The sequence below is a fragment of the Nannobrachium achirus genome, assembly GCF_963921795.1.
Source record: "Nannobrachium achirus genome assembly, chromosome: 4".
NCBI lineage: Eukaryota > Metazoa > Chordata > Actinopteri > Myctophiformes > Myctophidae > Nannobrachium > Nannobrachium achirus.
In genome coordinates this window covers 11111797-11137416 of record NC_137813.1, presented here as the reverse complement: position 1 = coordinate 11137416, position 25620 = coordinate 11111797, and the positions used below count along the sequence as shown (strand labels likewise).

The following is a 25620-nucleotide window of genomic DNA, read 5'->3' as shown; positions in this document are numbered from 1 at the left end:
TACATTGCAGTCAGTGAGTAGCTACTTTTACTGTAATTTACATCAGGGGTCGGCAACCTTTTTGACATGTTTCATTTTCTTGATAGTCAGTGTGCCTACTGTGCCTTATTAACATTTAGTTTAATTATGACACCACATCAAAATGTAATATTTATATTTCCAATTGATTTTGACAACCTTTATTTGTGTTCTTTTTCTTTAGAAATATATTATTTTAGGATGTAGGCTACTGTAGGCCTATAGACTCAAGCAATCTCCCAGACTCTCCCCAATCAAAGTTATCAGTTTGAATGAATATATAATTCTATGCAGGATGTAAATTGCAAATAGGTTTATTTGTTATATACTTTTAATTGCAATGGTTTCAATTTTTTCGACATTTCACAATTCACACACTTCTGCCACTGTGCCAGTGATGATCACCCACCCCTGTGCCAATGTTGGCACCCGCCCGTGCCGTGCCAAAGGTTGCCTACGCCTTTATTAGGTTGACACCTATGGTTGACACATGCAGCTACAGCTTTATTTTGAGGGTACTGTCCCTTTAAGAAAGCTCACTGTCTTTGCTTCCTGTGCGCAGCGCAGAGGGGGCGTTCCAGCAGCAGCAAGCAGCAGAACATCACATGACTCTACTCTTGTGACACAAGAAAAGAATCCATCCGAAAGGAAAAGCAACACAAAACACTTCCATATCTGCTCTGATCTGAGGAGAGCAGATCATGACACAAAGCAGCAGCAGAACAACAACAGACCAGAAGACAGAAGAGGGACATGAATTAACCACTGATCAATCCTTGCTTTAAAACAAACAGGACGAGAAGGAGGGGGGGTCTGTCTGGTCTGTGGTGGGGGGACAAAGTTGTCGCATGGAGGACAGACAGAAAGGCACGAAGAAGTTTCATTTTGGCGCAGCGTGTTTGCTTTGATCTTTGGCGCTGGGTGGCCTTTTAAACTCTAATAGTATAAAAAGTATCCAGAAAACAACTGAAAGTATCCATTTCACTGCGGCACATCTGTGTTGTGTGGGTGGATAGGGGATTTTTCCTTTTTTTTTTTTTTTTTTTTTTAATACATCTTTCAAAGGTAAGTTGAAAAAACGCAACACTTCCATAGGCCTGTCAGGCTGTCACACTTATTACATCATACTCGTCTAATCGTAACATAATAATCGTCATAATCGTTTTCACGTTGAAAAATGTTCATATGTTTTCAAACGTTTAATTTTTTTTTTGTGGAAATAGCAGATCTACAAACTCACAACCGCATTGTGAGCTTCACACATTGTGAGCTTGTAGATCGGCTATTTCCACTATCAATGTTATTTTTATAAAGTTGTCAAAATATGTCAGTCATTGATTGATTGATTGATTGAAGACTTTATTATAAGTTTGCATAGGAAAAGGTACAGTTTCATGACAGCACAGTTCACTGGTACAAGGTCAACAAAAACTAAAAGGAGATCCTAGTAAGCGCTTCGGCTTATTTACACAGGAAACCTTTATGCATCTGATATAACATTGAATGACAGACGGATAGAACATTTCATAATAGTAATTTCTTTGTGTATTTAGGTTCTGTGTCATATCTGCCATGAAAATAAAAGTTACCTTTAAATATAAATCCATGAATGTCTCTTTGTCTATCTGTATTATGTTGTTAAATTACAGTAAAATAACAAAAACAATTAACAAAAATGGACACTTTAACAAGGTATTGTGGCACGTTTACTAACATGCCAAGTTTAGCTGCACTTGAACAACCATTCCAGGCTGCCATATCCAGCCCAAGAAACCATAGAAACGGGGAGAAATAGAATGTACTTCTTAAGGTATGGCAACATGACTGGTGTCTTGCACGCGCGCAAGACACCAGTCATGTTGCCATACCTTAGTTTTTTCTGTACTGACGCCACTGTTTGAGTGACAACTAACCGCCATGTAAAATGTCATAAATGATGACAGCCCCTCTAGGTAAAGTTGAAAGCGACGCGTTCGGGACAGCGGGTCAGGAAGCAGAGATGGTGGACACTAGCAAGCCCCTGCTCCAGGACCGCCCCCCCGCCTACCACACGGTTCCGGGTACCTACGACTACGGAGGAGGGGGCCCCGGGGCACCGGGGGGCCCCCCGCCACCGCAGGCCTCCATGATGGCGGGACCCCCGCTGCAGCAGCAGGGAAACTACGGAGCCATCCCCCCCGCCCAGGGGGGCTACCACCAGGCACCCCCGCCGCCCTACCAGTACCCCCCCAGCGCCGGCCCAGGCAAGTAGCAGACACAATGTTCAATTTCAATTCAAGGGAGCTTTATTGACCAAATTCACGCTACGCAACTTCCTGGTGCTGACTTCACGGTTGAAGTGTTTCCCCTACTAAAAGCCCATAGAGTTAACACAGAAATCGCAAATTTAATGCAATTTCCGAATAGTGAAGTATAAAATACGGCTAGCATGATCAAGAACACAGGATAGTAAAAGGCACAAAGCGTTATTATAATTTACTTTACTGTTCAAAATAATGATTTGTTGGCTTTAAGTCCAGCAATTTCTGTGTTATTTTACCCTTCAAAGCTGACGTCAGCACCAGGAAGTTGCTGAGAAATCTGCTGAGTGCGCGTGCGTGGGCGGGCTGTGAATAGGGTCTATTGGCATAAGAAAACATATGTTTACATTGCCAAAGCAAGTGTCACAAATAAAATAAAAGCAGTTGAAAATTATTGGGAACATAATATACAGTGGGAGCATTGTGTAAACAGAGTTATGTCGCATTGTGACATTTATTATATATATAGAGGGTATAAAATAAAGCTTTTGGCACAAATAACAGCATTATTTTTCTCAAAATGCATTTAAAGGTAGCAGCTCTGTTTCATACTGTATGTGCAGTAGGTCTAGATGTCAATCCATGGTTTTTAGTCCTTAGGGTGGTTGTGTTTCTAGCCTTCTTTTGTCGCAACAGTTCATAAATCTTGCTGCTGTGTTCGCACATTGTTGTATTTCTCCCAGTACGTATGGGGGTTTTTCATCATTGGTCATGTTTTCAAACTCCGGGTGTGTGTAATCTGTGGGAAGTATGTGTCTCTGATGTCTTGGTACAGTGGGCAGGTGGTTAGAAAGCTCTGTTTCTACCACATGTTGTGTGCAGTGGGTGCATAGTCTGTCTTCCCTTGGGAGTGGGGTCTGTCTGTGACAGACACATACACATAGACATCAAATGGGGCTTGAGCCCCTGCCCTTTTATCCGTCTGTAAAAAGTGCCCTCTAGTCCATGAAAGCAGGGTTTTACTATGGTGAAAGAAATGCAAATGCCCCACTTTCCATGTCATACCTGAAGGCAGCATTCACGAGAAGTGCCTTGTCCAAACTCTCCTGAACTTGAATGCTGCATCTTGTGTTGAAAGAATTGTTCTCTCTGTGTAGAAATCAAGCATCGAAAATAGCCGACCTCCAAGTCCACTGCGCGTGGCAGCCGCTACGCGTTGTTAGCTTGGAGGTCTGCTAGTTTTGATATTTTCACCAAAAGGCCATTTTAGAATTTTCAGCCCCTGCCTCTCTATGCACGTCCCTGCTCAATTCAATTCAAAGGGCTTTATTGGCGTGGGAAAACATATGTTTACGTAGCCAAAGCGGAATACAACAGTGTCTCTCAAACTTTCAAATTTCAAGGTCTCCCCTTAACTCTTGAAAGTGTACAAATGGCGGTCCAGGCAAGTAGTACTGTAGTAGAGACCACAGACATAAAAAGGTAGACGCCTCTTCCGGCTCTCTGGTACCCGTCTCGCATTGATAGGCATTTTTGATTGACAGGCTTGGAATTCTTCAGTGTGCGTAACAGACACGGAAGGTCGGTAGGCAAATCAGAGGCAGGTGGGGGTGGGTCTTTTCGTACGCAGCTCTTAAAAACGGCTGCGTCGCGCAACACTAGGAACTGGGTCTGTTGAATTGAATTGTAGTCCTTGGATAAGTCCCGGAAAAGACACGCTGTGATTGGCCAGTAGTGTTTTTGAGTGGCAGTCTGCCCTCGACACTTCCGCTTTTCTGCCTATCAAGTTGGACGGGTCGCTCCAATCAACTGCAGCGGTGGACGAGGTATCTAGCTTTTTATATCTGTGGTAGAGACACACTCAATTCAATTCAATTCAAAGGGCTTTATTGGCTTGAGAAAACATACGTTTACATTGCCAAAGCAGAAGTGTACACATTACAAAACAACAGTGTTTCTCAAACTTTCAAATATCAAGGTCTCCCCTTAACTCTGACAGTGTACATTGTACAAATGGAGGCAAATGAACCCTTTGTACACTGTCAGAGTTACAGGTTATGGGTCAATCAGGTTAAAGAAATTGGTTTTGAGTTGACATAAAACCTAAATAATATTGTCTATGTAACATAAACAGGCTACAGTACCTCTTTCATTGTTTATGTTCTGTCACCGTTAGCCTAACCAGTCAGCAGTTGCCTGACAACCAAATTTTAGCCAATCACAGCACCACTACCCCCGCGAGGAATGGGATGCTGAGCAGCAGCCATTCAGTCAGTCCGTCCGTCGGTCCATTACCTTAACAAACTGCTGCTGCTGCAGAGCAGTAACTGTTGTAACAGAACTTTTATTTTAAGCTCTTTGAACTGGAGATGACATTTCGTAGCCGCCAGGTCTGCAGCCCTGGGTCCTGTCCAGTGTTGCCAGATTTCTGTAAGAGGGAGAACAAAACAGACCAGCTCTATGTCAAAACCAGCCCCAAGATAAGTGACTACTTGGGCATGACATCATTCCAAACTTTTTAGCTGGAGACCTAAATTGTCAAATGTGTTGTCACCCCGGGGGCCCAAACAAGTGAAAATAGCAGATCTACAAGCTCACAGCACGTTGCGATGTGACGTGTTGTGAGCTTGTAGATCTGCTATTTTCAAATAGCCGACGTGTGTACAGGTTTAAAGTGATTGAACTGAAGCAAACCCAAATAGAGCGTCGCAGCGGAAGTGGATTCCTGGGGTCACTTAATATTCCCCATTCATTTTCGCCATAGACTTTTACAAATATATTTATAACAATTATGTTAAGCCTCGAACCAAGCCATCCAGGATGGAGGTGAATCATGACCATATAACCTTTGTTTAATTTTCAAAATGTTCTTTTCATAGAAAAAAAGGTTATAATATGGTCATGATTCACCTCCATCCTGGATGGCTTGGTTCGAGGCTTAACATAATTGTTATAAATATTTTTGTAAAAGTCTATGGCGAAAATGAATGGGGAATATTAAGTGACCCCAGGAATCCACTTCCGCTGCGATGCTCTATAAGCAGCCACTCTTAAGAAACAAGACCTAAAATACCCTTTTCCCCCTTTTTTTTAAGGCTAAAGCACTGTTTGTTCAATGAGTCTCCCTGTCTCCAGCTTTTTAATAAGCAGAAAATGCATTTTCAGCTGGGTGACAATTTCAAATAATTCAGCCAAACAGGAGTTTATCAGCTTATGTTTTATGGCGTTCCATTTCCAATTATGTCTGCTCATTTCTTTGTGTCATCACTTCCAATTTCACTTGTTTAATCTGTATCAGTTCTCTATGCTGATCCTATCCTTATGTCATCAGTAGCACTGCAGTAGTGTGGTGGTCTGTGTACCACACTGATCTGTCCTTATGTCATCAGTACCACTGCAGTAGTGTGGTGGTCTGTGTACCACACTGATCCTATCCTTATGTCATCAGTACCACTGCAGTAGTGTGGTGGTCTGTGTACCACACTGATCCTATCCTTATGTCATCAGTACCACTGCAGTAGTGTGGTGGTCTGTGTACCACACTGATCCTATCCTTATGTCATCAGTACCACTGCAGTAGTGTGGTGGTCTGTGTACCACACTGATCTATCCTTATGTCATCAGTACCACTGCAGTAGTGTGGTGGTCTGTGTACCACGCTGATCCTATCCTTATGTCATCAGTACCACTGCAGTAGTGTGGTGGTCTGTGTACCACACTGATCCTATCCTTATGTCATCAGTACCGCTGCAGTAGTGTGGTGGTCTGTGTACCACACTGATCCTATCCTTATGTCATCAGTACCACTGCAGTAGTGTGGTGGTCTGTGTACCACGCTGATCCTATCCTTATGTCATCAGTACCACTGCAGTAGTGTGGTGGTCTGTGTACCACACTGATCCTATCCTTATGTCATCAGTACCACTGCAGTAGTGTGGTGGTCTGTGTACCACATTGCCCTCTCACTGTGTGTGTTTTCAGTGTTTGTTTTTCTTGCTTCAAAAACATCCCCTTCTACCAAAAAAACAGTGAAAAGTTTCCTCTGTTTGTTTCTATAGAGGAATGTTTTTTTTGGGGGGGGGCACCAGAAACAATGAAAAGTTTCCACTCCTAGCTCCTCAGTGATGCCTCCTTATCCTCACTCCTAGCTCCTAGGACAGGGGTAGGCAACCTTGGGCACAGGTGCCAGCATTGCCACAGGGGAGGTATGATCACCTAATTTACAGCAAATAAGATCCTGCTCATAATTATACATTAGTTATTTAAAACTCTGAACTCTGACTGGGGGAGGGTGTCTGGGAGATAGGTGGGTTATTTCCAGAGTCCAAGGATCGTTATAACAATGTCCTGTCAATCAAAATATGAATTTTGATGGGGTGTTAAAATGTATGTTGACATGGCACACTGGCCATCTAGAACAGGGGTCTTCAACGTTTTCAGGCCAAGGACCCCTTAGTTGAGAGAGAAATTAAACAAGGACCCCCACAACCTGTTCATATATTCCATATAGTTTCATCGTTTGACAGCACAATCATCAGTGTATTTTGGATTCATGTCAATTTGTGTTTTCAGATATTTAACCACTTGAGCCATCATAACCTAATAATTTGACCTGTCACTCTGTACTTACTCTGCTCTTTTTCCCCTCTACACCTAATCTCTTTGCAGCACGAGGCTTGTAGATCTGCTATTTTTAGCTACAGGTCTCAGAATATGGACGCTGGGGTTCAAGTTGTTAATTTAAAAAAGTATTGTAAGATTTGGAGGACCCCTTGTAGTAACTCTGAGGACCCCCTAGGGGTCCCGGACCCCCTGTTGAAGACCCCTGATCTAGAAAATAAAAACACTGCACTTCATTTCTAAAAGGTTGCTGTTACTGATCAGCCTTGTACTTCCGGTTGAAGTGAGGATAGAGGGGTTATAGGAGGAGACAACAGGCCCAGGAAGGATATGGGGACATTAGTGGTTGGTTTCATTTGCATCAGACAGAATGTTGGCAGCAGACATGATGAAGCCACGATGCTGCACGCTGTCGACACCGCCACTTCCGCTAGGACTTCATGCTCGCCAACAAGAATAGAAGAGCTCATTGTCGTTTGTTATCCTGGAACGAACAATAGCATCAGAGCTTTGTGCTGCTGTTGTCGTCGTTGTTTGTACCCGAGAAGTGTCATTCTGAAGATGAACCATCAGACAGTTCTTTAGGCTGCCAGTGCGTAGGATTTTTCCTCAATGTTTTAAAACAGGAGTTAAATTAGTGAACTGAACGATTAGATATTGATCAGCCAAAGGAGAAGTGGATTAAGGAAGCTGTTGACCTCAATGTAACCTCATAAAGCAAAGCATTTCATAACTTTATTGTTTTGAGAGCAGAATTGAAAGCGGTGCCATTCTCAGGTTTAGGCTTAGCGTTGAGAAACCTGCTGTATCACTGTCTGATGTAATCCAGGACAATCATATGACTTTATCATGAATCTGGCTTAATCATCCCTGAACATCCCTATTTTGGTGCGAACTTAAGTAGCCGATATGCAAGCTCTCGCAACGTAACGTGTTGAGAGCTTGTAGATCTGCTACCAAACACGCTCTTTACAGGTCTGTTTTTATCAAGTATAGATGGTTTAATCAGAACGCGTACACAGTATTGTGTATTATTATTTTATGCTTTAACTTTTTTTGCAGATCTACAAGCTCACAGCGCGGCACCGAGTGCCGCACTGTGAGCTTGTAGATCTGCTATTTTTGAAAAAAATTGAAAATTTGAATTTTGACCGAAAGTGTTTTTTGAATCCTTCTAAGGTGTTTTGGAAAAAACTATGTTTCTATGTCAGCAATCTGGCTAGCCATCGTCAAAGAAAAGGTCCTTTTCACTTAACTGGAGCTCAGTTAGTCTGTTCTTGAGAGACTACTAAAGATTTCAAAGGTTTCAAAATAAATTAAAATCTCCGAAACGATTATGATTTTTGTCTCATCCCTAATTATACAATGGCACCATTGGTGTGTCATCAGTTTCTGTGGACAGTTCAGAAACCTGCCTACCAACGACGCATGGGGATTCCAAGGCAAGCTGACAGAAACCAACAACCTTGCTCTTCCTGGAAAGTTGGCATGCTGAAATAGAAGCCACGGTTGTTGCATCAATACAAGTCACTTCTTGAAATCTCGTTTGAAATGACAGATGATTTCATCAGTTGGCACATTGTGTTACCAGAAATCATGTAGACAGAGATTACAGTTTCCCAGACTGAGACTCTGGACTCTCATGAAGGGGGTCCCCGAGTTGTTTTGGGGGGTCCCCAGATGAATGTGCAACATTGTTTTCTCACTTGACAGTAAACAAACCAACATACAGTATACTAAGTGTATACAGGGCATCTGCACATTTCTAAAGTAAAAATTACGTAAATTGTCAAATATTGCACAAGAAAGAGGCAAACATTGTGAAAATAGCAGAACTACAAGCTTACTGCGAGGCATTGTGAGCTTGTTCGACTGTATTCACAATATTCATCTGTGGAACCAAGTCAAACTAAATGTAATGGCCACATTTCCAAGAGCTTGTCATGGTGGGGAGGTGCTCGGTTCAATTAGGATTATTTTGGGGCAGTCGCGGCCTGAAAGTTTTGGGATGTATGAGAATAACCCTTGTTATAGTGAGAATCAGTGAGGAACAATAATTGTCCTGTATGAAGATGATATAGAAAAAGGTTAGGAGTGAAATGTTCCTTTTTAAGGATCAAAATATTATTCATATTATTTCCACGCCACTACTAACAGTTGAAGACTTATTAAAGTATCTTGCCTCAGACAGCTCATGCTCTTCAATTATTGAACCATGGTGGGTTTAGATCATATTTACAGTCTTTGCATTGAATGGTTCATTGAACTGTTCATGTGAGATCATGAATCATGTGAGGCACACTGTGATATTTTGTGTACCATTAGCAAAGGAACGTTTGACAAACCTTTGGAACTACAATACTTTACGGCTGACACACCAAAATATTTACAATTTAATAAAACAAGTACACAATAGATTAATAACCAATCACGATTTTGATCATGTAATTTTGTCAAAAAATAAAAAAAATTAAAAGATATGAAAATAATAATTAGTGATAGTAGGTGATCTTCTGATTTTTCACAACTTAGTTTAAAATCCTGTTTAAGTGATTGATTCTCTGGAAGAAAAAAAAAAGAATGCGCTTTTCTTATTTTTATTGTGTGAAAAAGGAATGGATAGAGAATAATCTCGTCAACAGTTGCACCTACCACAATACTTATGGTAACATATTATGTTCATAGTTCAAACTAAAACGAGCACCCTCTGTATCAAGGGTGGGCAACTTTGATGATGGCGAGGGCCACTATATTTCCACCTTCACTCGATGCGTTTTGAGCTTGTAGATCGGCTATTTTTTGCTTCTTTTGAATTGGAATCCTGAATTATTTGTTGTTATTTTTTAATTGGAATCCTGAAATGTAACATTTTGATTTAATTTCAAACACATTTAGTTATATACTCATGTTAACTTTATGAACCTAAACAAATACCTACATTGGACATAAAAGAAACATTTTAATACTACTATACTAGTCATTAAGCTACTAATATAGACATAATTAAAGCAGGTCATGTTAGTAATTGTAACAGCTGAAATCAATAATATATTCAGTATTCCATTATTAACCAGCGGGCCGCATTAAGTGAAGGTGAGGGCCGCCAGTTGTCCATGTATGCTCTGTATGAATGCAGTGTGCCGGGTGCACGGCTCACCAAGACTCACAAGAACATAACGTCCAGCCCAGGACTCCCTGGCATTTGGGCATCAAGCCTTCCTCAGTGTGTCTCATCGTGTCCTGCACGCTGACTGAGCATGGCTTGATGCTGAAACGTGTTCCGTGTCTGCTGCCCGTACCTTAATTCATTAAAAGTACCAGTAGGACTTTAGACTGGCGTGCTGGCCATACTGTTCTTGTAATCAAGTAGCCTGATTTCAGACTCGGCTGACGCTTGAGTCTGACATTGTGCCCCGTCTGAACGATTTCTGGGGGAGGGACTTTTGGTGGCCCCCCTGTAGTAACTCTGAGGACCCCCTAGGGGTCCCGGACGCCCTGTTGAAGACCCCTGGTGTACAGCACTGTTGTCTATAAATAAAGTGGATTGGATTGGATTGGATTGTAACCTTCATTATGTCGTGTCTTCCTCATCATCCAGGCTACCCCACCCAGGCCATCTCCCAGCAACCCTACAGCCCTCACCAACAACAGACCTACACCATCATACAGCCCTCCGTGGTGGTGGTGGGAGGCTGCCCCGCATGCAGGTGAGAGAAAACGCACGCACGCGCGCACGCACGCACGCACGCACACACACACACACACACACACACTCAACCCAATCACTTCCAATTTCACTTCCAGGTTTCAGCTCTCGACACGTCACATCGAGATAAGGTCACTTGATAAGCATGTGATTTGTGCGTCTCTCCCATGATCACTGTGTGACTGAACCTGTTGCTTATAGATTAGAGAGGCTCATATCTGCTATGTATAAAGTAGACACTCATACACTGTATATACGTACTGTATGTAGGCCTGTTGACAATTATTGCATGAACGCCTATTCGCCATATTATTGATAATATCGAGATAATTGTCATAATCGTTTCCATATTGGGGGGAAAAACCCCCGAACAAACACAAATTATAAACGTTACAAAAGTTGCGGAAATGGCAGATTTCCACGCTTCCATTGCAATGCCTTGTGAGCTTGTAGCGATATTATCTGGGCTAAGGTGGAGTCTGAAGAGGTGAGACTACATCGGAAGTTAGGGATTGAGTCTGCAGTTCTGAATGCAGCATGTTGCCTGGTCGTGGTGGTACACACATTGCATCAGTATTCATCCAATCTGCTGACCTCCGGTTCAGTCCATGGTTGAAGGAAGGAGGATTTTCCATGCTGTTGTTGTCCTGAGTCAACGTCCTGAGTGCCGGGGTCAGTCATGTGACCCCACTGGGGGCAGTCATGTGACCCCGCTCCCAACATGTGACTGGACTTAGAGGAGGGGGGGGGGGGGGGAGCAGAGGTCAGCCCAGGTCAAGGTTCACTAGCAGGCAAACTCTGCACGTCACAAATATTACAATGGCCTGATCAGTTATCTTTGCTCGTTTTTTTACAAAAGCAACTGGAAGACATTAAAAGAAATGTCATATTTCCATTATTATTTCCACATCGCTTTTTATTATTTCCACACACTTTTAAACCCATTACAAATATATATCTGAATAGTTTTCTAAAAAATGTTTGTTGATAACTAACATCAGTGGTTCTCAAACCCTTTTATGTTAAAATATTTAGTTCCAGGGACGCCCAGAAGCAAAGATTGAGGTTAAAATATATATTCAAAGATTTGCACACATGTTTTTGATCTACAAGCTCATAGTGCTAAACAAGCTCATAGTGTACGTAGATCTGCTATTTTTGAAGAATGGTGTTGAACCTGTTGACCCTGCTGTAAGAGTGAACTCCAATAGAACATTGTTGCGGTCGGGCAGAAACCTTGTATCTCCCATATTTCAATGTATTTGTAAATGAATGCCCTGCTTCATCATACAAGACAAGAGCGTCACACAACAGTAGTGAAAATAGCAGATCTACAAGCTTGTGTGTGTAATCGCGAGTGTGTGTGTGTGTGTGTGTGTGTGTGTGTGTGTGTGTGTGTGTGTGTGTGTACAATTGCCAGTCAGGGTAAATAAATGTGCCACTTCCCTTGTCTCTGTGCCCATGATAAGCAGTATCTGTTTAAGCAGTATATCTGCAACCACAATTAGTTAGGTAAAGTTAGCTGAAAGTTAAACCAATCTGGGAACTAACAACCATTAGTTATCAGTAAAAATGACTCCTTGGCCATAAAATAGGCCACAACAAACTACCTTTTTGTGTCCACAAGACATAATATTGTCAATAAAAAAATGGTTGGAGTAGGGTTTGAATTCATGAAAACTATTCAAGATCAGGTGGGTAAGCGCACATCATGACACACATGATAACATGATACAATCTGACAAGGAACACTCAAAAGGGTTTAAAGCATAGGGACTAACAGGACACAGGTGAACTGGAATGACATGATTGGCTAAGCCTTAGCCAATTAGGCCTATTTTATGGCCAAGGAGTCATTTAAACTGAAAACTAATGGTTGGAATGGATTCAGCAGCCCGAAAATACCCTAATTACCCACCCCATATGCTCATATTGGCATTTTTTTCATTTTATCCCCTTTAATCCCAGGCCCAGGTATCCCAATACCCCCAACTTGTATTGGTTCCCACAAAGTTACCCAAGGGAGTTGTGATTGAGAAAGTTCAGAAGGGATAGTTGACACCTTTATGAACACATTTGTGAAGAAAGATATTGATTTTGATTTAGTTCCCAGATTGGTTTAACTTTTGGCTAACTTTACCTAACTAAATGCAGACATATACTCTACTCTGTTACAAGTAGTAGTAGCCACAGATTAAAATAGGGCTCAAGTGGTTAATTTATGTTTTGTATATTAATCTAATTCTGCAAAGTAAGTGGTAACTAAAGCTGTCGAAGAAATGTAGCAGAGTGAAATGATGTGCTTCTGAGGTGTATGTACTCGAGTAAAGTAAAAAACGTATTGTACTTGAGTAGGATAAATTTACATAGTTACTTTCCAGCAGTGCAGATAAGCCTTGTGGTGCCACTTGGAAATCGTTTGTTGTAGGGCAGAAACCTCTGATCTCCATATTGTTTCTATATTTATTTTCTTTCCGTAAATGAATACCCTATTTCATCATACTATTGTGTCGTGTCACACAATAGTAGCAGAAATAGCAGATGTGTAGATCTGCGATTGTTTTAGCTATTTTTTAATGTGAATCGTGAGAAGTAACTGTTTTGGACATAAGAGTTTTTTTTTTAAATCCCTCCCACATGACAAAGTCCACACACACACACACACACACACACAACTTACCGTAGGGTACAGTTAGGACGCCGTATGGTTGAGGAACTGTTTTGTACTGTACAGAAAATCCCCAACGGTTGGTAACTGAAAGCAACTGTAGTGATCATAAGGTCTTAATGTTTAGGGGGAAAAAAACCCAGGTTTGAGTGACTGCCATGTCACAACTAATATGCTTTGATTTGTATTACTGTTATTCATAAGCACCTCCAGTCCAGACCGACTGTTTTCAACCATTTTTACTTCTCACCAAATCAAGAAATATAACTGTTATTATTTATATATAGGGGAGAGTGGGGTAAACTGAGACACCCCCTGTATCTAGGCAATGGAACACATTTTGTGGCCATGTGACCTTGATTTCTCTGGTCTGTCTCAGTTTACCTCGGTGCTGGGGTAAAGTGAGACACAACAAGACCACCTTTATTTTTTAAACAATCATATTTTCACTGCCCTTTGTCTTGAATAGATTCAGATAACTTCCATTGTTAGGAAACATCCCACATTACTGGGAAATGTGTACATTTATACTGATATATCTTTTAGTTTGCCTAGAGGGGAGCAAATATAAGAAGTGTCTCAGTTCTCCCCCTACTTTACTTTTATAGGCGATTGAAAAATAGGAGATCTACAAGGTCGCAGCTCGTCACTTCGCGCCACACTGCAAGCTTGTACATCTGCTATTTTGTGTGAGAACTACTTATTTAGAAGGCATTTGTATACTTGGCCTCGGGTGTCTATTATGAGTTAAAGGGATAGTTCACCTCCAAATGTTTTTTTCCCCCCTATTGATTACTCACCCCATGGATACTTGAATTCATGCGTATTCTTTAGTTTTTGTCGCATTCCTAAGCCAATACGTTGAGGAGACTATGTTTCTCCGTAAGGAACAAAGCAGGCTCTTTATGTCTCCATAGGGAACACAACAGGCTCTTTGTGTCTCCATAGACAACCAGTGGTTCTCTATGGCAGTGGTCTTCAACGTTTTCAGGCCAAGGACCCCTTAGTTGAGAGAGCGATGAAGCAGGGACCCCCACAACCTGTTCAGAGATTCCATATAGTTTCATTGTTTGACAGCACTATCCTCAGTATATTTTGTATTCATGTTTTTTTCAGATATTTGACCACTTGAACCGTCAATACTTAATAAACCTGACACCTTTCACTCTGTGCTTAGTCTGCTCCTTTTCCCCTCTACACCAATCCTCTTTGCCTAAAATAGTCAATCTACGAACTCACAACGCCTCGCAGCATGACAAGGTTTAAATGTTTATTTTGATCAACTGAAAATTAAATGTATAATATGAAATGATCCTGTTGTGTTTGCTACACAATTACAATTACTAAGAATTATTGTCTTAGGAATGCCACAAAAACAAAACAATATCCATGATTTCAAGTCCCCATGTGGTAAGTACAGTATGTAATCGAGAGGGGGAAAAAACTCATTTTGAGGGTGAACGACCCCTTTAAGCTGCTACAGTATGTCTCCTTATTGGTTTTATTGTTTTTGCTATATTTGATTGTACAACACTCTGGTCAGCTGCTGCTGTTTTTAAATGTGCTTCAGCAAATAGATTTGGATCAGGGTTGGTTTGTTGTTTCTGTGAGTGGTGATAATTCAGCCTTTCATGGCGGTCAGCATGTTGCAGTCATAAGACCTGGCTCACATCTTATGATGACTCTGCGTTCATGTGTGGCTGCACTCACATCAGCTCCATGGCTGTTCTTGAAGGATAATTGATGAGTCAGTGGTCTAAAGTAACTAAAGTACATTTACTCAAGTACTGTACAATTGTTAGGTATGTTTTACATTAGTGGAGTACTTTTACTTCTACTCCATTACATTACATCCAAAGCTCACAGAGCTTGTAGATCAGCTCTTTTCAAAATGTTTTTTGAATACATTTTGAATTTGGGAGATGGGACAATCTGCCCAGTGAATACTTTTACCAGGGGTCTCCATTTATGGGTATACTGGTCCGATATACATCACTGGCCAGATGGGCAAGTTGTGGCGTGACCTCGCCCTTTAGGGCAAGGTCACGTGTCGCCCTGAGGCGTCTTACTAGTACTTTTGGTACTTTAAGTATATTTTGATGCCAATACTTTTAGTCAAGTACATTTTGAAGTACATTTTGATTACCGGACTTTAACTTGTAACAGAGTGTTTCTACCTTACGGTATTGATACTTTTACTGAAGTAAAACATATGAGTGTTTTTTCCACCACTGATTCAGATCAGCTCCATGGCATTTTGAAGCATAATTGATGAGTCAGCATTCATGTGTGGCCGCATTCAGATCAGCTCCATGGAGTTTTGAAGGGTAATTGATGACTCTGCAGTATTCATGTGTGGCTGCATTCATTCATTCAGATGGGTTTCATGGCATTTTGAAGGATACTTGCTCAATTGTCTTCGTCACATGTTGTTCTTCTATTCCCTTGAAGTGTATTTTAAAGAGTTCCTTGTTGCTTTACTCACACCAGTGTTTCTCCACCTTTTCTGAATAGTGTAAGAACTACAGTGCAACAGCAACAGGCGCTTCTCGATTGCATCACACCCGATCTCGCCACCATGTGGTGGAGGCGGGTCCAAGATTTACATTTTTGTTATTATTTTAAGAAACATTTTAATTTTGTGGAAATGGCCTGAAAATACCCGCTTTAAGTAAAACATTAATTTGGAACACCACAGAATCACCCCCTGTCCTTTTCCTTCCCACTTGGAAATTTGGCTCCCTCTCTCTTCCATTAATAGGCATATCAAAAAGTAGCTTGTAGACAGATGTGTTTCTAATGCAGTCAACCTTTTCAGGCCGCAACCCCAAACTAATCATAATTTAACTGTGGAAACCCCCTACCCCACCCTGACGAGCACTAAGAGTTGAGGCATTACACTTTGTATTACACGATTCTATTGTGAAAACTATTTAAATTTTTACAATTTCTGCCTCTAATATTTGACAATTTTGCCAATGTTTGATTTGTTGTTTTAGAGGTTTTAAAACGTCCTTAAATTGTCACTTCAGATATGATCATATACCCTCTATCCACAACTTTCCAACATCCCATAATGCATTGCGCAGAAGTTGGACGGAGCTTCCGGCGCTGCAGCCGAGTGTGATCTACAAGCTCACAACGGTTGCATCTGCGACGCGACGTGAGCTTGTTTGTCTGCTGTTAACCGGAAGTGTGGTGCAAAAAATTCTCCAGTAAATTCCTGACTTTTGCTGACTGTACTTTATTTGGCGCCACCATGAGGCCGAGTCTTGCAAAACATATTTTTGGACACTGCTCCTACAATCATGCAAATCGGTACACACTTGCTCTACACTCATGTCATCAACATATGGATCTGTCCCATTTAGCGCCACCTTCAGGACGATTTTTTTAAACACATTTTTGGACACTGCTCCTACAGATTTTGCCCTAAAATCACGCTGCGACCTGACGGTCGCTTATCTCCCAATTAGGGAGTCTTACTGGTATTTGTGTCCTTGTACTGTATCTCTTATGTGGACATAAATAAATGTTTGGGTGTGTGCGTGTGTGTGTGTGTGTGTGTGTGTGTTCCAGGGTGGGTGTTCTGGAAGATGACTTCACGTGCCTGGGCATCATGTGTGCCATCTTCTTCTTCCCGCTGGGCATCCTGTTCTGCTTTGCACTGCGCCAGAGAAGGTGCCCCAACTGTGGCGCCACCTTCGGCTAGGAGGACCAAACTGCAGCCAGGGCTGGATTTACTGACTGACTCACTTCTACAAGCAGACATACTTTACACACACACACACACACACACACACACACACACACACACACACACACACACACACACAGACAAACGCTTTATTTTTCTTTTGTTATTTTTTCTTAATCATTGCACACCGATTGTTGCCATTTATATATCGTACAGCTTTGGTTCTCTACATTGGTTCTGGGGACCCCCAGGGGGTCCTTGAGGGGGTTCTAGGCAGCCTCCCCTCCCCTACAGCTAAATGACTCATAGTTAGGAGCTAAATGGACCCTTAAGGGTCTGTCTGTAGATCTGAGAGTGTACACATTTTAACCAAATGGACCAGTTCCATTTATACACTCTAAAATACAAAAAAAAAAGAAAGAAAAAAAACTTTTTCGAGGGTCCCCAGCCAAATGATTATCAATAATTAGACATTTGAGGATAACTAGGAAATTAGCAAATCTTGATTAAGTTAACATTGAGGATTTTTTTACGGTGTAGATTGGGGGTCCCACGTGGGACGAAACTCCTTTCAAATTGGGGGTCCTTGAAGAGAATGACTGTTTGTTGTACAGCAGAATTATAAGCCAATCATGAATGTTCAGTTTTTTTTATTAGTGCCGTGTAGTGGCCAAAAAGTGTACGTTTTTGTCAGTTGTCATAACTATTGCCGGGGGAAGGCTAGACGACGTCTCTTTGACTGTCCAGTAGGTTTAAATTGGGCCACATGAACATATATCGCCACCATTCACACTTTTGCCTCGATGGCGATTAAATGAACGTATGAATAGTTTAAATCGAACCATTGAAGTGGTTATGAAAGTATTCAATTTGTTTCTGTCTAAATTCATTGAAGAACAACTAATTATCCCTGGCACAAAATACTTTCAGATTTGGGGGTGGGAGGTCCTTTACAGGAGTATGTTTGGGAACCACTGAGTTAATCCACATATCGGAGCACATTCCTTTGTGTTTTGTGACATCATGGTGAACCGAGCCACAGACATTGTGCCTCGTGGATTCAATCGTTTTCTTTGTCATTTATTTCGCCATACAGTTGAGATTTTTGCTTTGACTTTTCTGTCTCATTTTATTTTGTTTATTTTCTTTGGCCGTCAGTTATGTGCGGCGTATGTCATGGGCGCCGAGCCGTTTCACGCAGATCCCTCGTGAAAACGACTTTGTTAAAGTGAAACGTTGACGTTAACAAAGCCCTCGTTTTTTTTGTTGACTTTACTTTCTGCGGCGTGGAAACGACGCAGGCTTGCCAATGGAAATGTTCTGTCCGCTGTGTGATAACGCTGCAGGCTAGCCCGTGGAAAGATTATTCCTGCGGCGTGGGGAACGGCGCAGGCTTGCCAATGGAACGATTCGTGGAAGAATCACTCGCTTTGTCCTCCCCGGACTTACAGACTGTGCCGGCTGAAACGAAAGACTTTTTGTCAGACAAATCAATTTGTCTGCTTTTTGATAAATGATGATATGATTTCAATGATTTCCTGGGGCCATATTTGCACTGACCGTTCATTATTCTCTTTTCTTTCTTTTTTCTTTTGTTGGTATGATTCTTGCAATTTTCTGCGCTTTTCCTTCCAGGGCTTACCTCAGGTATAAACGGACTGAAATGCCCTGCCCTCCACGTTCTTCAAAAGGCATGATGGATTCTCTGAAGCTGTATTTTTAGACTTCTGCTGCCCATGCGCTCACTCGTACATTTAAACGAGCAACTTATTTTTTTTTCTTCTCGACCTCATCTTCCGTATAATTGGTCCTCAACAAATCTCATTATAAGATGTACATATTATACAATACAATCACATTCTCGATGGGGATCCTAAGCTATTAATTAGCCATGTTGAGTAGCACTTGTGTTTTTACATTGCAACAAAAAACTATACAATTACTACAACTCTGAGATGAGACAGAGTGAGTGGACAGAAATGGTGCCATCTTTATAATGGGCATTAGTGAGGACCAGTTATGTGAAGGTAAGGTTGAAAATGTATGAAGTGCTCCTTTAACCATCTCAACCCTAATGGCCCTTTTCTGGAGGGGGCCAACATGCTGCGTAAATAGCCGATCTACAATCTTGTAGATTGAAAAAAGGATGGGGGCTCTAGTTGTCTAGTATATTGTCACTGTCGGGCAAAAACCTCGTATCTCCAAGTTTCAAATGTGTATGTTTTTTCGCGAAGTAAATCCCCACTTCTTCATACAAGGCTGTTGCACAGGTAGTGAAAGCAACAGATCTATAAGCACACAACGCCTCACGGTGCGAGGCGTTGTGAGTTTGTAGATCGGCTGTTTTCACTAGTTTAAATATTTTTTTAAATGATAAATGCAAAACGAAGAGTTTTGGATATACAATGTTTTCACCCGACGATGACGATATACTAGAGACCCCATCCCGTATCCACACATCCTTTCCACACATCCTTCATTGACTCCGGTCAATGAAGTATAACGTCGCTGTCGGGCAGAAAGTCCATAGTTCAACTTTTAATGTTTTTTTGTTTTCGTAAAATTACTGCACTAATTAATCGTACCAGAGCGTTGCGTAGAAGTAGCGGAAATGGCCGATCCGTGCGAGCTCGCGGTTAGCTTGTAATCTGCTATGCTTGCCATTCCGTGTCTTGTTTTTCTTTATTTTTTTCCTAAATGAATATTGAACCAATGAAAAGTATTAACAAGAAAGAGATTGTGATTAATGACTACGTTGGATCCATTGGAAGTTGAACACACTAGGGCATTCACCAAATATTCGAATATCAAAGTCACTATTCAACGTTGTTCACCGAAGTCGAATATTCGCTTATTTTTTTAATTTATTTTTTTCTCTTTAAGGAAATATATAGTTTATAAAGCTTGGCTAGATAGGAAGTCATAAGAATGAGTTGTCAATGCCCCTGTTGGATGAATTTGTTAATACTCCATACCAGGGGTTCTCAAACCTTTTTAGGCTGTGACCCCCAAAATAAACATATTTGAACTGGGGACCCCCACGCTGACAATCACTTGGAATAGGTATTACATTTAATGTGACTCGGTTCCACAGATACATATTGTGAAAATAGCCAATATACATGCCTCGCAACGCCTCTTGCTTACTTAATATTTGACTGTTTGTCCAGTCCTGTCGAATATTCGACTATTCGAATACTTTGAGGTCGAATAATTCAAATACTAATAATCACTATTCGTGAATGCCCTAGAACACACAGATCCTTTTTTTTCTGTTTTCTTTTCTTCCATTTCCTGAAGAATGAACGTTTTGGAAATGCAAGGTTTCTGCCCGACCGCGACGACGATGCAGGGTTTGGTTAAACGAAGCATTTAGAAGTTAAATAAGTCATGCAAGTAACGATGTATAATCTCTGGTCAACATCTCTGGCATTCTACGCCCTATAGGACATCTCATGCTTCAATTCTGTGCAGCGACATTTAGGGCTGTCACCATTATGACTATTTATGTGACGATTAATTGTCGCTCAAATATAATTATGATTAGCGACGTAATTGCATGTCTTCTGTCATTGTACGTTATGCATAAAAAGTCAAGTTTCCATTAGGCTTTGGAAAACCAAAGGTGCGCAGGGCAGTGGAAATGGACGATCCACAAGCTCAAAATGCGACACGATGTGATGTGTTTTGTGCTTCTAGATCTGCCATTTCCAATATGTTTGAATTGAAAATATACATCTAGAAACATGGTAATGATGGTGACGACTCACAATTTAAGCGACAACATTTGGGATTATCTAGAATAATTGCGATTATGTGATAATTGTGACAGGCCTACCAACGTGGGGAAAAGGCCCATCTACAAGCTCACAACACCTTCGCTTTTAGATCGTCTAATTTTGTCGCGATTCTGTTGTACTTTGAAGTATATAAATGCATCATTTGTACTCAGCAATATGGCGTTTCGCACGCTGAAGATATTCGATCTGTGAGCTCACGACATGCCGTGTCCTCGAAGCATTGTGCAGCTTGTAGATCGGCTATTTTCGGCTGTAAATCGAGTTTTGTAATAGGGGTGGGCGATATGGAAAAATACAATATCACAATATTTTTCCAAGCGGTATCACGATACGATAAACAATTCTTTTTCATGTTGTTTTTATGGTTGTTTTTCAAGTTACGTGACAGTACAACCACCCACAAGGTAACACAAACTAAAGGAAAAAAGATCCTTGGCTTGTGGGACCCTTAAGCCTCGATCAGAGTCTACGGTGAAGAGCTATCCACCGCAAATTTGAGGTGGAAAGCTTTCCACCTCAAGTCAGAAAATAAGTGAAGGCCATCACAGTACGCCACGGTGGAGACCTATTCACCGTGACTGACTAGTCTAGATTGACCAATCAGTGAACGGGGTGAAGAGCCTGTCTGTCTGATAGTAAAAACAGAGAGATGTGTCGGGACTCGTGGTAGAAAGCTCTTCACCGCGAGGAATGACGTAACATTGTAGTTTCATGACTCAAAAAGACGCGGAGCCGACTCTGATCGAGGCTTAAGAGTTAAGGGGAGACCTTGACATTGTAAAGTTTGAGAACTACCGATTTAGACCAAAATGTATATTTAAATGAATTCTGCAATGAATCTCTGTATTAACAATTCAACAGGATTTTTTTTACAAGGCTCCCTCATTGTATCACGATATATACAATATCTCTGAAAAGGCATTATGTGAATTACATTGTCTCTCAACGATATTCATCACCATGTCGCCCACCCCCAGGTTCGTACCCCATTCCTCCTAAACCGCAGACAATCAATGGTTGAATGTCTATCTGTGTCTGTCTGTGTCTATACGTCTTCTATCACAGCAGGACGTATTGCTTCTGTAAAGATTAAAATGTTACTGGGAAACGGGAGAGGGGTTTATCTTTTTTTTTTTTTTTTTATCTGTTCTTTGCTTTGAAAACACACTACCGCACGCTGTTATGAATGAGGTTCTTACTTTTTATATGAGAGAAAATTATTGTAAATAAAAAGAAGCGCTTATTATAACCTCATCTGTGGCTCTTTGTTCATCTCTTACACGAGTACTGGCATAAACCAGTGGTTGGAAAAGGTTTGTCCTTAAGTTAAAGTATCAATACTGCAATGTAGAAACACTAGTAACAACTTGTATATGTTTGCTTAAACATGTTATTGCTTAAATGTTTAAGCAAAGCCGCTCCGGCTTGTGAGGAAACATGACACACTTTTTTTTTTTACTGCAACGATTAATTAGAAGGCTTAAAAAAGGCCAGGGTACAACACTGTGTACATATTTTTGTCAAAACTGCAGAAACTACACTCCCACAAAGCATTGCGAATTACATTTATTTCCTGAAATGTATCCCATAAACCACGCTCCATTTAGTTATCCAGGCCATGATATTGCCTGACACTTAGTGATTTTCATCTCTTATTTAACATAGTGCATCATATCTGTAAAAGAAAGACGCTCGCGCACTGTGTTCTCCTGACGTGCATTAAGCTGCCGGGCTGATGGGGGGCAGTAGCTATTTCCGAGGTAAACGCAAGCTCCACCAATCACAGATGTCGATTTCATCGGATGTACATTTTTAGCAGAAGGGTAATGTTTTAAGGGTTAATTAAAACATGTTTTACTAAAACTAGGGTGATTGCATACATACTTGGGGTTTCTACAGGAGCATATATAACCATTTTACAACCACAAGCTTAGTGGTAAGTGTTCATTGAATTGTTTAGGCTTTGTGGTTGATAATGAAATCCCCTATGGTGAAAATGAATGGACAGTTTACTTCCGGCTCCTCACTGCGAAGCCTTTGCCAGTCAAAGCGAAGACTGGCCAATCACAGCGCGTCCTTGCTGGACATACTTCCAGAGACTCTTAGGGTAATGAAGTCAAAGATGTTGGCTGCCATGTTATTTGTGTCTAAACTTTAAGTGCATGGCCATTTGATACCCCAAACTACGTAATGCTGCTTTTAAAGAGCACAAGCAATCTGTTATCTAGTTTCACTTTTCTGCACACAGAGAAATACGGATTCAGCGTCTCACTTATGAACACCTTGACAGAACTGAGACTTGAAGCAGCGACCTTTTGCTTGCCGGGCAGTGTCAGTGCCCACTTTACTACCCTTTCTCAAGGACATGATAGTTCTCAAACATCTTCATGTGAATAATGCCCTTGGTTGGATTTGAACCCTCGACTGCCAGCTCACAATGGATTTTTGATTTTCATGAGCTGTATGCCATAAAAAAGTGTTTGAACATGTCACTGCATGCAATGAACCTAAAATATGACAGTTTAAAAAATATATACATTACAGAAGAAAATGAACTTTTACACAATATTAAAATTTTATGAGACGGCCGGGTCTGTGCAATGCACATGTTTTATCTTGACGTTTGGACCCCTCTTACCGTACAAACACTTCATAGCAGAGCCACTGTATTTAAAGAGGTGGTGCCATGATCCCCCCCCCCCCCTATAAAACATGATTATCAGGTGATACTAGGAGGAAGATTTTTTCCAAAAAAGTATACAGAAAGAGTTAAAATTGGGTTTTTATGTGGCCACACCCCCAGTTCATTAAGTATGCATGGATGGCATGGTTTGTTGGTGACCCAGCTGATATAGCCACACCCCACAGTGTTGGGTGAATGGTAAATAGGGGAGGAGTTGATACTGTGACATACTTAGTATCTGTGTTTTTTAACTGACACTTTTCACCACAAGGTGGCAGCCTCCAAGAGAAAACAAACAAATACTAAGAGAATACAACATTTCTCAAAAAAAAAAAAAAAAAAAAAACCAACAACACATAAGGGGGTCTAATGAAGTACTTTCAACCTCCTAGACACATGAAAAACAGAAAAAGTACAAAACTATGGCACCACCTCTTTAACACACAAATTGTAATAATCCTCTAATAGAAAGAACACAATAAGATAAGACAACCTTAAAAAGACACTGGTATGGAACTCCTGGTTTACTGGGACGGGGTTCAATCCCCTGTGGTGTCCTTCTGTCATGTTGTCTATCAACTTGTCTAATCTATTATAGTTATTGCTAACTATCATATCATCCAGACACTTGATGTGTCAATTACCCACAAGCGCCACTAGAGGTCACTAGAGCAGCAGACTATCGCCCAATCTCCCATTATCATGATGTGCTTTGTGTTGAGTCAGGCAGAGTTAGTGAATCCTTCACTGCCAAGTGCCAACATTAACAGATACTGGTGTTTAGTGGTATTTAATGTAGATTAACAATACAACCGATAAACTGGCGTTCAAAAAGAACACAAAGGATACAAATCCTATTTATTCTAGATCACATGATTTAAAAATATAGAACCAGGAATTAACTATAGATCTAGAATTAAAGAAAAATAGTTTTAAATGGAAACGAACAAAAGATGAACACTACAGTAACCAACCCATCAAATCAATTGGAGAGTAGCTCTTTATTGAGATAGTTATTATTGCTATAGTGTTTGTTCAGTAACAGTGTTAGACAAAAAAGCTATGTATTGTGATAGTAATCATTGCTATAGAGAGTACAAACACTGTCACAATACAGAGCTATTTAACACTATCGGAAATTTAAGACGTAAAATCTATGTTTTGACGCCTTACTATAGTCTTATGTAATTTTGGGGGTTTTGAAGACAATCTGAAAAAAATAATTTATAGGGTTCCAGGGGTCGCACAGCAATGTTTCACACATCCACACGCTCGTCTCGACGACCTATACAACATAATACGTAAAATCTATGTTTTGACGCCTTACTATAGTCTTATGTACAATCTAAAAAAATGAATTAATAGGGTTCCAGGGGTCGCACAGCAATGTGTCACACATCCACCACACGCTCGTCTCGACGAGCTATACAACATACCAAAAGATAGGCACTATCGGAAATTTATGACGTAAAATCTATGTCTTATGTAATTTGGGGGGTTTTGAAGACAATCTAAAAAAAATAATAATAATAGGGTTCCAAGGGTCGCACAGCAATGTGTCACACATCCACATGCTCGTCTCGACGAGCTATACAACATACCAAAAGATAGTCACTATCGGAAATTTAAGACGTTAAATCTATGTTTTGACGCCTTACTATATAGTCTTATGTAATTTTGGGGGTTTTGAAAACAATCTAAAAAAAATGAATTAATAGGGTTCCAGGGGTTGCACAGCAATGTGTCACACATCCACACGCTCGTCTCGACGAGCTATACAACATACCAAAAGCTAAGCACTATCGGAAATTTAAGACGTAAAATCTATGTTTTGACGCCTTACTATAGTCTTATGTAATTTTGGGGGTTTTGAAGACAATCTGAAAAAAATAATTTATAGGGTTCCAGGGGTCGCACAGCAATGTTTCACACATCCACACGCTCGTCTCGACGACCTATACAACATAATACGTAAAATCTATGTTTTGACGCCTTACTATAGTCTTATGTACAATCTAAAAAAATGAATTAATAGGGTTCCAGGGGTCGCACAGCAATGTGTCACACATCCACCACACGCTCGTCTCGACGAGCTATACAACATACCAAAAGATAGGCACTATCGGAAATTTATGACGTAAAATCTATGTCTTATGTAATTTGGGGGGTTTTGAAGACAATCTAAAAA

The 25620-nt window shown here is 40.8% G+C and overlaps 1 protein-coding gene across 1 annotated transcript; it reads left to right on the top strand.

The window, feature by feature from the left end:
- The first annotated feature begins 781 nt into the window (after positions 1-781).
- bri3 (brain protein I3) lies at positions 782-21923 on the top strand. Its single transcript, XM_080724000.1, has 4 exons — positions 782-1083; positions 1962-2261; positions 10477-10585; positions 16832-21923. Exons 2-4 carry the CDS (start codon positions 2018-2020, stop codon positions 16962-16964), a joined length of 486 nt encoding a protein of 161 aa, XP_080580126.1. The 5' UTR covers positions 782-1083; positions 1962-2017; the 3' UTR covers positions 16965-21923.
- The last annotated feature ends 3697 nt before the right edge of the window (positions 21924-25620 follow it).